The 14,249-nt window shown below is 47.7% G+C and overlaps 1 protein-coding gene across 1 annotated transcript; it reads left to right on the top strand.

Annotated features, from left to right (window-relative positions):
- Positions 1–6,246: 6,246 nt before the first annotated feature.
- LOC100581243 (protein FAM151A-like) lies at positions 6,247–8,162 on the top strand. Its single transcript, XM_012510627.2, has 2 exons — positions 6,247–7,270; positions 7,369–8,162. Exons 1-2 carry the CDS (start codon positions 6,247–6,249, stop codon positions 8,160–8,162), a joined length of 1,818 nt encoding a protein of 605 aa, XP_012366081.2.
- The last annotated feature ends 6,087 nt before the right edge of the window (positions 8,163–14,249 follow it).

Here is a 14,249-nt window from a genome sequence, read left to right on the forward strand (position 1 = left end):
GCTGGCTGGGAGATCCAGCCGGGTCAGTTTCATGGCCAAGAGAGCAACCAGTTTTATGGCCAAGAGAGCAACCGGTTACTATCTCGAGCTGGAGCAAATGAATTATCTTTAGTCCTTCTGTGCAAAACTAAAACCAAAATGTTTCTGTTTTTGGTTTGGGAGTGATGCATCTGGCAGAGGGTTGGGGTGTTAGACTCAGTCCATGCCCCTCATTTTGCAGGGCTGAAACTGAGGCCAAAGGGACTTGCTCAGGGTCACAGAGCTGCAGAAGAGCCCCCAGTCAAACTCAGCGGTCCTGAACCCCAGGCTGTCCTTTCAATTCCCCAGCCTTTGTTCCAGGTTGCATCCCCCATGGGGCTGCTTGTCCTCATCAGTGCGCAGTAATCCCAGGCTCTGCAGGAGGGGCCGCCTTCTCTTTCATGCTGTGCTGTTGAGCATAGACCACAAAACATGGAATACCTCGCCCAGGGTTTCTGTCCAGCTTGGCTGTGTATTTCAGTCTTTGAGCTTCAGTTTCCCACTCTGGGGAGAAGGGCTAACAAGAGTTATGATATATGTATCAGGAGCTTTAAAATAGTCATAGCCTTTAACCCAGCGATTTGATTTCTGGGAAATTATCCTGTAAAAGTGATTGAAAAAGAATTATGCTCACAATGTCCATTGTGCACATAAGAAAAATGAATCTCCAAACCAGTATTCAAACTCACAAATAGAGTGTGATCCCGAAACAGTATTCAAACTCACAAACAGAGCATGATCCCGAAACAGTATTCAAACTCACAAATAGAGTGTGATCCCGAAACAGTATTCAAACTCACAAATAGAGTGTGATCCTGAAACAGTATTCAAACTCACAAATACAGTGTGATCCCGAAACAGTATTCAAACTCACAAATAGAGTGTGATCCCGAAACAGTATTCAAACTCACAAATAGAGTGTGATCCCAAACCAGTATTCAAACTCACAAATAGAGTGTGATCCCGAAACAGTATTCAAACTCACAAATAGAGTGTGATCCCGAAACAGTATTCAAACTCACAAATAGAGTGTGATCCCGAAACAGTATTCAAACTCACAAATAGAGTGTGATCCCGAAACAGTATTCAAACTCACAAATAGAGTGTGATCCCGAAACAGTATTCAAACTCACAAATAGAGTGTGATCCCGAAACAGTATTCAAACTCACAAATAGAGTGTGATCTCGAAACAGTATTCAAACTCACAAATAGAGTGTGATCCCGAAACAGTATTCAAACTCACAAATAGAGTGTGATCCCGAAACAGTATTCAAACTCACAAATAGAGTGTGATCCCGAAACAGTATTCAAACTCACAAATAGAGTGTGATCCCGAAACAGGATTCAAACTCACAAATAGAGTGTGATCCCGAACCAGTATTCAAACTCACAAATAGAGTGTGATCCCGAAACAGGATTCAAACTCACAAATAGAGTGTGATCCCGAAACAGTATTCAAACTCACAAATAGAGTGTGATCCCGAAACAGTATTCAAACTCACAAATAGAGTGTGATCCCGAAACAGTATTCAAACTCACAAATAGAGTGTGATCTCAAAACAGTATTCAAACTCACAAATAGAGTGTGATCCCGAAACAGTATTCAAACTCACAAATAGAGTGTGATCCCAGCTGGGTTAAAAAAAAAAAAAAAGAGGGAAGGAGGCCGGGCGTGGTGGCTCACGCCTGTAATCCCAGAACTTAGGGAGGCTGAGGTGGACAGATCACCTAAGGTCAGGAGTTTGAGACCAGCCTGGCCAACATGGTGAAACCCAATCTCTACTAAAAATACAAAAATTAGCCGGGCGTGGGGGCGGATGCCTGTGATCCCAGCTACTCAGGAGGCTGAGGCAGGAGAATCGCTTGAACCTGGAGGCGGAGGTTGCAGTGAGCTGAGATTGCGCCATTGCACTCCAGCCTGGACTATAGGAGCAAGACTCTGTCTCAAATTAAAAAAAAAAAAAACAGAAGGAAGTAAATAAACAATACCCAGGGTTGCTTAGGTGATGGGTTTATAAATAATAGTTTCTTTATTCTTTTACTGTTTCAAAATGTTTTGCCGTGTTTCTACCATGATGCCTCACTTACCAATGGGAATATGTTCTGAGAAATGCATGGTTAGGCAATTTTATTGTTGTGTGAACATCGTGGAGTGTACACAAACTTAGATGGCGTAGCCTATTACATACCTAGGCTCTATGGTATAGCTTATGGCTCTTAGTATACAAACCTGTACAGCATGTTACTGTACTGAATAAGGTAGGCAACTGTAGCACAATGGTAAGCATTTATGTCTCTAAATATAGAAAAGGTACAGTAAAAATACAGTATAAAAGAAAATAAAATGTATACCTTGGCAAGGTATAGATTTTAAAATGTGTACATAATAAGTGCCTTGAACCTATGTACCTGTACAGCGCATTTACCATGAATGGAACCAGCAGGATTGGAAGTTGCCCTGGGCGAGTCGGTGAGTGAGTGAATGTGGAGTGGACGAGAAGGCCTAGGAGTTGCCGTACATGACTGTAGACTTTATAAACGCAAGACACTTCGGGTACACTACATTTACTCAGAAATTTTATTTCTTCAAAATAAACTGAGCTTACTGTAACTTTTTTACTTCATAAATTTTTAACTTTTTAAACTGTTTGAATCTTTTATACTATAATAACACTGAGCTTAAAACACAAACGTATTGCACAACTATACAAATATTTTCTTTTTCTTCTTTTTTTTTTTTTTTAGACAGAGTCTCACTCTGTCACCCAGGCTGGAGTGCAGTGGCACAATCTTGGCTCACTGCAACCTCCCACTCCTGGGTTCAAGTGATTCTCCTGCCTCGGCCTCCCCAGTAGCTGGGACTACAGGTGCACGCCACCATGCCCAGCTAATATTTTTTGTATTTTTTTTAGTAGAGACGGGGTTTCGCCATGTTGTCCAGGCTGGTCTTGAATTCCTGACCTCATGATCCGCCCACCTTGGCCTCCCAAAGTTCTGGGACTACAGGCGTGAGCCACTGTGCCCGGCCCATATTTCCTTTCTTTATACCCTTACTCTATAAACTTTTTCTATTTATTTATTTTTATTTTATAAATTTTTTGTTACAAGGACACAGACACACACATTAGCCTAGGCCTGCACTGGGTCAGAATTATGAATATGGCTACCTTCTACCTCCACGCCTCATCCTACCGGAAGCTCTTAAGGGGCAGTAATGTGAATGGAGCTCATGTCTCCTATGATAATAGTGTCTTCCCCTGGAATACCTACTGAAGGACCTACCTGAGGCTGTTTCACAGTTAACTTAAACAAATACCAGAAGTATACTCTAAAATAATCATAAAAGGTGTAGCGTAAAAATACTAGATGCTAGAGTTTTTGACTCCATTATAATTTTGTGGGACCACTGTTGTTTATGGAGTCTGTCAATGACGAAGATGTTACCATGTGGCACGTGACTGCATATGACTTTTAAAAGCAGCAAAGCAAGGCTTTGAAAAATCTTCAAGCATCAAAAATGAAGGAAGGAAGCATTTAAAATTCTAGCCTGTTTTACAGTGTTCTAAGCCAGTTTTTTCAACATCGATTATCAGATTAATTCTCACCACAGCCCCCGCAGTTGGGTACGGACTTGAACTCCATACCTCATTTACAAATGAGGAGGCTGAGGCGAGGGAAGTGAAGAGACTGTTTCTACCTGGGAGTGGAGGGGCCAGCAAGGGACCAGGCTTCTGGCTGTGGTGACAGGGCTCCTGCCATCAACATGCCTGCCCCTTAAAGCACAATGTCAAGACTAACCAAGGATGGGGCAGGGCGAATTGTTAGGCAGCCTGAGACCTGTATGTGAGTGGGACAGACAGCAGAGGGGGTGCATAGGGTTCCTGACCCCCTTCCTCCGGCTAAAACAGAGAAAGGGCTAGACACAGGCACCATCCACAGGGAGGCTACGTGGTGCCTGGACTTGGGCCTGTGCCTTTTTTTTGTTTTTTTTGAGACGGAGTTTCGCTCTTGTTGCCCAGGCTAGAGTGCAATGGTGCCATCTTGGCTCACTGCAACCTCCGCCTCCCGGGTTCAAGCAATTCTCCTGCCTCAGCCTCCCAAGTAGCTGGGATTACAGGCACCTGCCACCACGCCTGGCTAATTTTTGTATTTTTAGAAGAGATGGGGTTTCATCGTGTTGGCTAGGCTAGTCTCAAACTCCCGACCTCAGGTGATCCGCCTGCCTCGGCCTCCCAATGTCCTGAGAGGCATGAACCACAGCGTCCGTCTGGCCTGTAGCTTTTTAAAGCAGGGCTTGGTCCTTGAATTCATAAAGTGGCCACTGAGTTGCATCATCGGGGGTGGGGGGTGGGGGGTGGTGGGAGGAGGGTCAGGCGTGCCAGGAGCAGGTAGGATACCATTTCCAAATCACGCACCACCGAACAAACCATTTTCCGGTCTAGAAAATAATAGCAGCTGGCCGTCGTCTGGCGGCCTCTTTCCCTGGGGTTGTGGTGCACCGAGGGTCAGAGAGCCTATCAAAGGTCCTTGGTGTTTCAGGCTGCCTTCACTCCCCCTTCTCACTGATTCTACCCCTTTTTGGAAGCTCAGAGCTCCCCAAGAGAGGAATGCAGGCCTGGTGGCTCTGGGTTAAGAAGGCTCAGACAGAAGGTCCAAGCTGTCTCAGGAACTCACACAGAGGCTGGCAGGAGAGAAAAGACAGGCCGCTTGGGCTCACAAGGTTGAGGGTCCAGGTATCAGGAAAGGGGAGGGAGCATGCGGCTTTGAACACACACTTGAGTGGTGCCTCAGCCCCTCCCCCTGCCCAGGTAGCACCATTTTGTAGTATCCCCTCCAGTATCTCTGGGTAAGGTCTGCATCGCCTGAGCCCCTTGTCAGAGCACCTCCAACGTATGGGCAGTGGCTGTGTCATCAGTGCCCTGAAGGATAAAATGTTGCCTTGTGGTGAGCATGGGAAGACAGCCCTAGCAAGAGGCGGAGAAGGCGCAGGCCTTCCCTACATTTGGGTGTCTCACAGGTCCGTCTGGCTGCAGTGTGGATGAGGAGTGAGTGTTGCGGGGAAGAAACCTCCCCTGGATGCCTGGCATTGCAGGGTAACGGACAGAGCTCTTGAGGGTGAGATGCACCAGGATCCCCTGCATCATGGGGAACTTATTTAAAAATGCAGACTATGGGCTGTCCTCTGAGATTCTGGTTCAGTGGTCTGGGGCGGGGCCTAAGCGTCAGTGTTTAAACATGTTCTCCGGATGACGCTGATGCATGTGGTCTGTGGACCACACTTGGAGATCCCTTGACTAAAAGGTTAGCCTGACTTGCCCACAGCCAGATAGAACTACACAGGCTCCAGAATGTGTCCTTGTACTGACACCGCCTCATCTCTGGTCCAGAAGCCCAATTAAGGCGCACCAAACAGGCATCTCCTCATTCTCCCAGATGTCTTCCTGGGAATTTCTGCATGTTCCCATGGGAGGGAGGATTTTATATATTCTCAGTGTTCAGTTTTGGGGGACAAAGTGCACATAAGTGCTTCTCACCCTAGGTTACCTGGAACTGTAATACTCCACGGTGCTATAAGCAAGTCCTTGAACTATTTCAAAAATTCTTTATTTTTTTATTTTTGAGATGGAGTCTCACTCTATCACCCAGGCTGAAGTGCAGTGGTGTGATCTGGGCTCACTGCAGTCTCCACCTCCCAGGTTCAAGCGGTTCTCCTGCCTCAGCCTCCTGAGTAGCTGGGACTACAGGCATGCACCACCACCCCCAGCTAATTTTTGTATTTTTAGTACAGGTGGGGTTTCATCATGTTAGCCACTGGTCTTGAACTCCTGATCTCAAGTGATCCACCTGCCTTGGCCTCCCAAAGTGTTGGTATTACAGGTGTGAGCTACCACACCTGACCCCCCAAAAACTCTTAACTATAATAAAACTGTAGGGCTAATGTTTACTTTGTTTTGGTGCAAAACACATCCATTTAGTATGCTGACATTGGGCTGAATCCACTGCAGCGAACATGCATTAAGTACTCACTGTGGGTTAGGCATGGCTGGCCTGGAGTTTACATGTTTTCATGTCACTGATTCATTAGCATATGGGTAAACAAGTTATTAATTAATGCACTCAAGCAGGCGATGTTGTCCGAAAGAAAGATTCCACAAAGGGAACAAATAATGACACTTAAAAGGTTTGACTGGTGGAGAACGAGGTGCTGCTGGGGCCTCCTGCCTCCCATGGGATCCCAGCTTGCAGGAGCCTTGGGGACTTGGGGTCGTGCGGAGTTGGGGGCGTTCCCCAGGGAGCGTCGTCATGCCTGCAGGGAGCAGTTATCGAAGAATCAGGTCAAGTGGGGGTTTGCTGGCATTACCTGTGTTTCTGTAGTGGTCACTGCCGCGATAGCCCTTGCCATCACCTTGCAGCGGCCAGGCTGTGAGCTGGAGGCCTGCAGCCCCGAGGCTGACATGCTGGATTACCTGCTGAACCTGGGCCAGATCAGCTGCCGAGATGCCCTGGAGGTCACCTGGTACCACGCAGCCAACAGCAAGAAAGCCGTGACAGCTGCCCTGAACAGCAACATCACAGTCCTGGATGCTGACATCAGTGTCGAAGGGCTCGGCTCAGCTGACGAGACAGGAGCTCCCATCATGGCACACCCTCCGGCTGTCTGCAGTGATGACGCACTGGAGCAGTGGCTGGACGGTGTGCTGGGCTCTTCCCAGAAGGGCATCAAACTGGACTTCAAGAACATCAAGGCCTTGGGCCCCTCCCTGGACCTCCTGTGGCGGCTGACAGAGTGGGGCAAAGTCCGGCCGCCCATGTGGATCAACGCTGACATCTTAAAGGGCCCCGACATGCCCATCTCAACTGAGGTCAGTGCCACACAGTTCCTGGCCCTGGTCCAGGAGAAGTATCCCAAGGCCACCCTGTCTCCAGGCTGGACCACCCTCTACGTGCCTGTGTTCCCAAACGGGACGTACACCCGAGCCATGGTGGAGAAGATGCACGAGCTGGTGGGAGTGGTGCCCCAGAGTGTCACCTTCTCTGTGCGGTATTCCACGGTGTGGGCCGCCCAGCCCCACTCCAGCTGGCTGCTGAGCCAATCTGAGAGGTACAGCCTGACGCTGTGGCAGGCTGCCTCGGACCCCATGTGGGCAGAGGGTCTGCTCTACGTCCAGGATAACACTGCTGTCCACCAAGTCTGTGACATTTTTGAGTCTTTCCTGTTGCAGTTCGAGCAGCTGGCCTCTACTTGGCAGGGTGCCGTGAAGCTTAGAGAGGATGGCTGTAGAGCTGTGGCCTACAGAAGGTGTTCATGAATGGCAGCCACCTCACCTTGGCGATTTGGGGCCCCACAGCGAATGCCACATGGAAACAAATGTACTACACGGGAGGCAGCCTGATCCCTCTTCTCCAGCTGTTTGAGGGAGATGGTCTTCTCGATGCTGCCCCAGGGGTACAGCAATGGTCACCCTCCCAGACAGAAGGCATGATCCTGCTGAACATTGGCCTTGAGGGAACTGTGGCTGAGAAGCCCGTGCCCACTGTCTGTGCTCCAAGTGGCAGCATCCTGAGGTTGGAGTCCTGCCTGCAGCAGCCGGCCACACATCCCGGACACTGGAGCATCCATTTGCAAATAGTGGAGCCTGCAGCCCTCTGGCTGTCCCTGGCCTTGCTGGCATGCCTCTCCAGCCTTGGCCTCTTGCATCGGCCTGTGTGGATGGGGGCCAAAATCTCCCATGGGAGTTTTTCAGTCCTTGGCCACATGGCTGGCAGAGAGCTGCTTATAGCTGTGGCTGAGGTCCTCCCCCACGTGACTGTGGCACCAGGCTGGACTGAGGAGGCGGTGGGCGGTGGCCACAGGGAACAGCTGCTCACAGATATGCTAGAGCTGTGCCAGGGGCTCTGGCAACCTGTGTCCTTCCAGATGCAGGCCAGGCCACGGGGCCACAGCATGGCTGGAGCTGTTGCCAGGCTGCCAGCATCCTCCCCTGGGGCTACTGTCACAGTGGAGCACAGCGCAGCTCGGGGCGACTATGCCTCTGAGAGGACAGCGCTGCTGGGCGCCAGGGCTGTAGACAGGACCCAAATCTACTACAGGCTGCCCCAGGGGTACCACAAGGACTTGCTGGCCAATGTTGGCAGAAACTGAGCACCCAGGGGTGGTGGGCCAGCGGACCCCAGGGTGGAGTCTTCCCACGGGGAGGCAGGAAGAAACAAAGGCCTTTGCCTTTCTCCAGGCAAAACAAAACAAAAAAGAAAGGTTTGAAACCCTGGTCTGGATATCTAGCTTATTGTGTGTGGTCAATAGAAGCTTTTTAATAAATGAAAAATGTTTTACTCACCTTTTCACCCCTTTGCTAGAAAAGACAACTTGGAGTTTCCACGAGAACAGTCTGTGCCCTGGCTATGTTTCAGAAATGTTCGTTCTATTCAGTCCAGCTGCAGGGAAAAGGATTGTTGCTCGAAGCAAGGGCCTACTTTACACAGCTGTATCTAGGGAAGGCTGAGGGTTGCTCCCCATGGTCCTCTGGCTCTCCCCCTGACTGTTTTATGGTCAGGCCCATGTGCAGCTGCTGGGATCCCTAATGATGCCTGATATATGGGGAGCTTCAGTGGCTACACTTAAGGCTCCAAATATTAGCAGAGGACTCTTGCACTGTCTGAAGACGAGCAGTTGATATATTCCGTGTGCTGGAGTCTGCCAGCCCATTCTAATTGAATGAAGCACATTCTTCCCTGACAGCCTCCTGGGGATCAAGAGCAAGGTGCTTTTGGCTTTGTGGCTGCATTTGGAACTCATTCTTTCTCCTTTATTTCTGGAAGCTCTCAGCATCTCCTCTGCCTTCAGAGAAGCTGTGGTGGTGTGTATCAGAATCACTCCTGGAGATTTTGATTCAGTTGGTCTGGGACAGCCATCTTCCTTTTAATAATCCTCCATAGGTGACTGTGAATTGCTCTGAGGCCGGAGAACTGCTGACCTCTGTAGGTAAATGATCCTCAAGCCAACACCTCCACTCCAGACCTCCCGAGCTTCAGACATATGCAACCTTCTGTGTTTTGGGCAGCTCCACCTGGAATGTCTAAGAGGCACCTCCAGCTCCAAGTAGACATCCTGTAAGTTTTGGAGTCCCTCACCTGCCGTATTCAATTCATTCTATTTATTTATTCTTTCTTCCAAAATAGCTCTCAATTCTCTCACCTCCTAAGGAAAATTCTGCCTTTTGTAAACAAGGTCTAGTTGTCACTGGATGGAGAAGCTGTTTCTCTGATTCACCTGATTTCCCTTTTTCTTGAGAATTTCTCCCTAACCATTGCTCCCATCTCATAAATAACTTATAATAACTTGTGTAGGGGCCTGTGATTCCCCTGCATACATGCATGCTTCTTCCTTTAGTTTCCTGTAGCACAGCTGAGACGAGGCTGGAAAACCTGACTGGATTTGTCCCACTGGAGACTCAGTGATAAGTGAAGGGAGATCAACACAGGGTATACTGTGACCCAGGATACCTGGCACTCAGCACCTTTTCCTTTGAAGCCTGAAGGGCCTGCCTCACCTGAACTCCCCCTGGCATCCCTATGGCGGGTACTATCTTGGCACTTGCCAAGTTGAGTGTGTGCCCAGAACGGATCTTTACCCAGAACAGCTGGAGCAAGTTCCTCTCCCTGCTTCCCCACTTCATTTCTGCTTCTTGTCAGAGCATCCATCTGGTTCTCAAATGGCTGGTGTTGGATATAACCACTCCCTTCAGAGGAGACCATGCCTATTCCAGGGCCAGGGTTGCATAAGGTTCAGCACTGCAACCAAATCAAAATATGACATAGTGACCCCGATTTTAATGATGAACTCACATTACACCCCCTGGCCATGCCATTGCCGCTGCCTTAGTTCCAGGCTTCAGTAGCTCTTGCCAACCAGTAGCAGAAGGCTCCCCTCCCATCTTTGAGCACAGCCAGTCTTCCCACGGTAGCTGGACCCACAATCCTAAAACTACAGAATATCACCATTTAGCAGTTCTCAAACTATTTGGTCTTAGGATTCTTTTACGCTATAAAAAATTACTGACGAGGCGGGCGGATCACGAGGTCAGGAGATCGAGACCATCCTGGCTAACACAGTGAAATCTCATCTCTACTAAAATACAAAAAATTAGCCGGGTGTGGTGGCACGTGCCTGTAGTCCCACGTGCTCAGGAGGCTGAGGCAGGAGAATCGCTTGAACCTGGGAGGCAGAGGTTGCAGTGAGCTGAGATCACGCCTCTGCATTCCAGCCTCTGCGACAGAGTAACACTCCATCAAAAAAAAAAAAAATTATAGAAAACCCCAAAGATATTTTGTTTATGTGACTTATATCTGTCCGTATTTACTATATAAATTAAAACACAGAAATTTAACAAATGTTGACTTACCAATTCATTTAAAAATAGCAATAATAAACTCATTACATGTCAACGTAAATGTTTTAACTAAAAAGTAATCGTATTTCCTAAAACAAGAAACAACTGCTTACAAGAGTGGCATCGTTTTATATCTCTGCAAATCTCTTTAATGCTTGAATCAATAGATTAAGTCAGTGACTCATCGCTTTTCCTGCATCCAATCAGTTGTGCCACGTTGTTTTGGCCAAAGTACGTGAGAAAAATCTGGCCTTACATAGACACGTAGTTGAAAAGGAGAGGAGGATTTTAATATTCTTCTTGACAATTATGGTTTTTTTTGTGTTTTGTTTTGTTTTGTTTTGTTTTTGAGATGGAGTCTTGCTGTGTTGCCCAGGCTGGAGTGCAGTGGCACGATCTTGGCTCACTGCAACCTCTGCCTCCCGGTCAAGCGATTTCCAGCTAATTTTTGTATTCTTAGTAGAGATGGTGTTTCACCCTGTTGGCCAGGATGGTCTCAAACTCCTGACCTCAAGTGATCCACTTGCCTCAGTCTCCCAAAGTGCTGGGATTACAGGCGTGAGCCACCTCCCCGGGCTGGGTGGTTTTTTTTTTTTTTTTTTTTTTTGGATTCTATACCCAAACTCAAGAAGTGACAGTTTCTTAAAGGTTTATTACAATATGGAATCTGAAACTATATCAATAAACTTCTTGTACTATCTCACATTAAAATCCATCCATTTCTCCTGTACTTTGAACGTGTCTTTTGCTTGCACATGATTGCCTAACATTAGACGTTGATCATTTGAAAAATATTGGTTCACTGTGTTGTATACATTTTCTAAATGTTGACGTTTTTACTATCCAATATTTAGATAGCACAATTCATTAGAATTACCATTGGAATATCATTGGAAAACTCCTTAAGTATTATTGGGAAGCTGTCAAGCTCACAGCGGTAAACACAAGTTTTCCAAAATTCTGATTCTTACTGGAAAGCTCGCATTTTATTATTGGCAACAAATACCATCAGTTGTTTTCCTTGAAGAAACAGTCCCAGGAGATCCATTATTGAGAAAACATCTGCCAAAACCCCAATCTGAATATCCTTAATTTGTCTGGCAGTCGTTTCTCTTAAGTAAAAATGCATCTTCTGAAAAAAGTGATTAGTTCACTTAACCGAAGCAGTCACACAAGTCATTTTTCCTTGAGACAATCATTGTACATCGATGTGTGGCGGAAGTCGTACTTCTAGTGGTACTTATCAATCCACACAGAATGTTAAAACGAGGTGTTACGCAAGGGTTGAGATTTCATAACGTTAATAACTTCTACTCTTTCATCAGAGACAAGCTTACGTGTGGCTTTTTAAATAATTTATTCTTTGCCATGAGTATGTGGTAGTGGAGAATACGACAGCTGTCAGTACAGTGTAGTGTCACTATCTTGACCTGTGCTGAGGGGACAGCAGTTTTACTCCCTGTTGCTTATGCACCATTATTACAAACGTCAGCATAGGGAGAAAAGGCAAATAACACCTTCATATCATTATGAAAAGTTTGACCTCATGGAACCCCCACCACAGGGTCCTCTTGGGAATCCCAGGGATCCAGGGTACACATTTTGAGGACTTTCCATGTTTCCCCACTTCCAATAGGCTAAAAAAAGGCTAGACCAGTGGTGGCGTTTCATGAACCCCAACCTTCTTCCTATGCTTCTGCCGGCGCTGTCCATAAAAATGTGACATGTGAGGAGGAGTAGCTGGGAGCCTGAGTCCTGTCTGTGGTGGAGAACTTCAGGAGTTGCCAGCAAGCCCAGCTGTAATTGAAACATCTCAGGGAGGCTGCCAGGGGGCGGGGGTTGACATCAGCCAGGTGGCATTCAGCCCTGGGGCACTCAAGGCTTCAGCAGTTTTGTGGAAAGTCTGGTGTGTGCTTTGCTGGAATCCTGAGGCTGTGGGAGTTGCCAATTCCAGCAATGACCCATTACAACTGAGTGACTGAACAAGGCAGGCACCTTTCAAGGAGATCAGCAGGTTAGAGTGACTGTCAATTAAAATGCACAGCAGCACCTGCAGCAGGTGGGAAGGGAGTGTGATTTGGCTTTTGCAGAAGCGGAAATGGCATTTACAGAGGTAAAGTGAATTGGCGACAGTCGTGGGGGGAACCGGCTTCTAAGATCTATAGATTCAGAGACTTTTGGGGCTACAAGAGAACTTAGATGTCAACCAGACACACTGAGTTGGAAGGAGTGGGAAGATTGCTCAGGACTCCCACAGAGCTGCTTTGGCACATAAGTCAGCCAGACAGCCCAGCCAGTTCCTGTCCCACCTCACCAAGGTGGCACTGTACCCCTCTTTCTCCCATCTCCCAGCGGGACAGCCTCCTATAAAGGAGGCCAACTACTCCATGTATCTTTGGTCTGGTGACGTTTTCAGAGTGAGGTTGGCCAGAAGACTCCCAAGTCACAGAGAATTAATCAGGTGGGACACGGAGTTTTTAATCCCCATTTCACAGATGCGGAAAATGAGCCCCAGAGAGAATATGTGACTTGCCAAGATCACATTAGTAAGCGGCAGAGGAGGAACTTGAACTCAGGTCTTGAGGCTCATGGTTCCACTGAGATGCAGTGGTGTAGAGAGGAGAGTACAGGATCTGAAGACAGAAAAGCAGGATTTTTAGTGCCTTTGATATTTAATAGCTGGGTGACTTTTGGTGAAGCCATTTTATTTCTCTGAATCTCGGTTTCCTCATTTACAAAATGAGCATAATATACATCATCTATCCTGAGCTCATTCACAGGGCTGCTTTAGAGCATCAGATTACATGGTTTTTATAAATATGCCTTATATACTGTGAATCTCTTTAACAAGTTTGAGGGGGCTCACATGCCCAGATAATTAACCATGCCAGCCCTATCAAGTGGGGCCATTCTTTTGCCCACAAGGATGATATAGACCCCTGGACTGGCATTGCCTTCCTTATCTAAGGCCCTAAGAATCCCAGTGTTTGGAAAATGTGAATCAAGAGATCCCAGAGGCTGCAAGCAGGGCCCGGTGATGGATGGGAATGGACACTGTTATTTATACCAGCTCCCTTCACTTTGCAGGAGATCTGGGGGGGTGGGGACGGCTCTAGGTGTGATATTCCCAGTGTGGCTTTGGTGCAAGGCTCCACAATTCTTTTTCCCCCGGCTTTTGCACCACTCCAAGCTGTGACACTCTGACTGCTGTTCAAGCAGCACCGTTGTGCACTATCCTGCCTGGCAAAGTGGTCAGACGCATGTTTTCAGGGGCCCTCTAAGGAAGGAAACTGAGGTGCTGGTATTTGAATGTGGTTCTCGGATACTTGCAAAGAGCATTCTAATGGCTGCTTCACTTTGCTTTCTCCAAGGCAGCCTCTTATGGAGAGGCCATCTAGGTATAGCAGTTAGGAGCCTGAGCTCCAAAGCTGGATGGCTTGAGCTGGAATCCTTCCTTCTACTTCTCTCTGCGCCCCCTATCTCTTACCCTTAAAGTGGGGTTGATCACAGCACCTACCTGATGGCATTCTTGTGGTAAATCAATGAATTTGAATGCATGTGAAAACAGGACTGGCCAGTTGCAGTGGCTCACGCCTGTAATCCCAGCACCTTGGGAGGCCAAGGCGGGTGGATCACCTGAAGTCAGGAGTTCGAGACCAGCCGGGCCAACATAGTGAAACCTTGTCTGTACTAAAAATACAAAAATTAGCCTGGAGTGGTGGTGCGCACCTGTAATCCCAGCTACTCGGGAGGCTGAGGCACGAGAGTCACTTGAACCTGGGATGTGGAGGTTGCAGGGAGCCGAGATCGAGCCACTGCACTGCAGCTAGGGTGACAAAGCG

The sequence above is a fragment of the Nomascus leucogenys genome, chromosome 11 (assembly GCF_006542625.1).
Source record: "Nomascus leucogenys isolate Asia chromosome 11, Asia_NLE_v1, whole genome shotgun sequence".
Taxonomy (NCBI): domain Eukaryota; kingdom Metazoa; phylum Chordata; class Mammalia; order Primates; family Hylobatidae; genus Nomascus; species Nomascus leucogenys.

Bases quoted from the DNA above. Each gene is read 5' to 3' on its own strand.
- LOC100581243 (XM_012510627.2), top strand. From the start codon at position 6,247: ATGGGATCCCAGCTTGCAGGAGCCTTGGGGACTTGGGGTCGTGCGGAG. The intron at 7,271-7,368 runs GTGCCGTGAAGC...GGGGCCCCACAG, and splicing joins GCTGGCCTCTACTTGGCAGG to CGAATGCCACATGGAAACAA.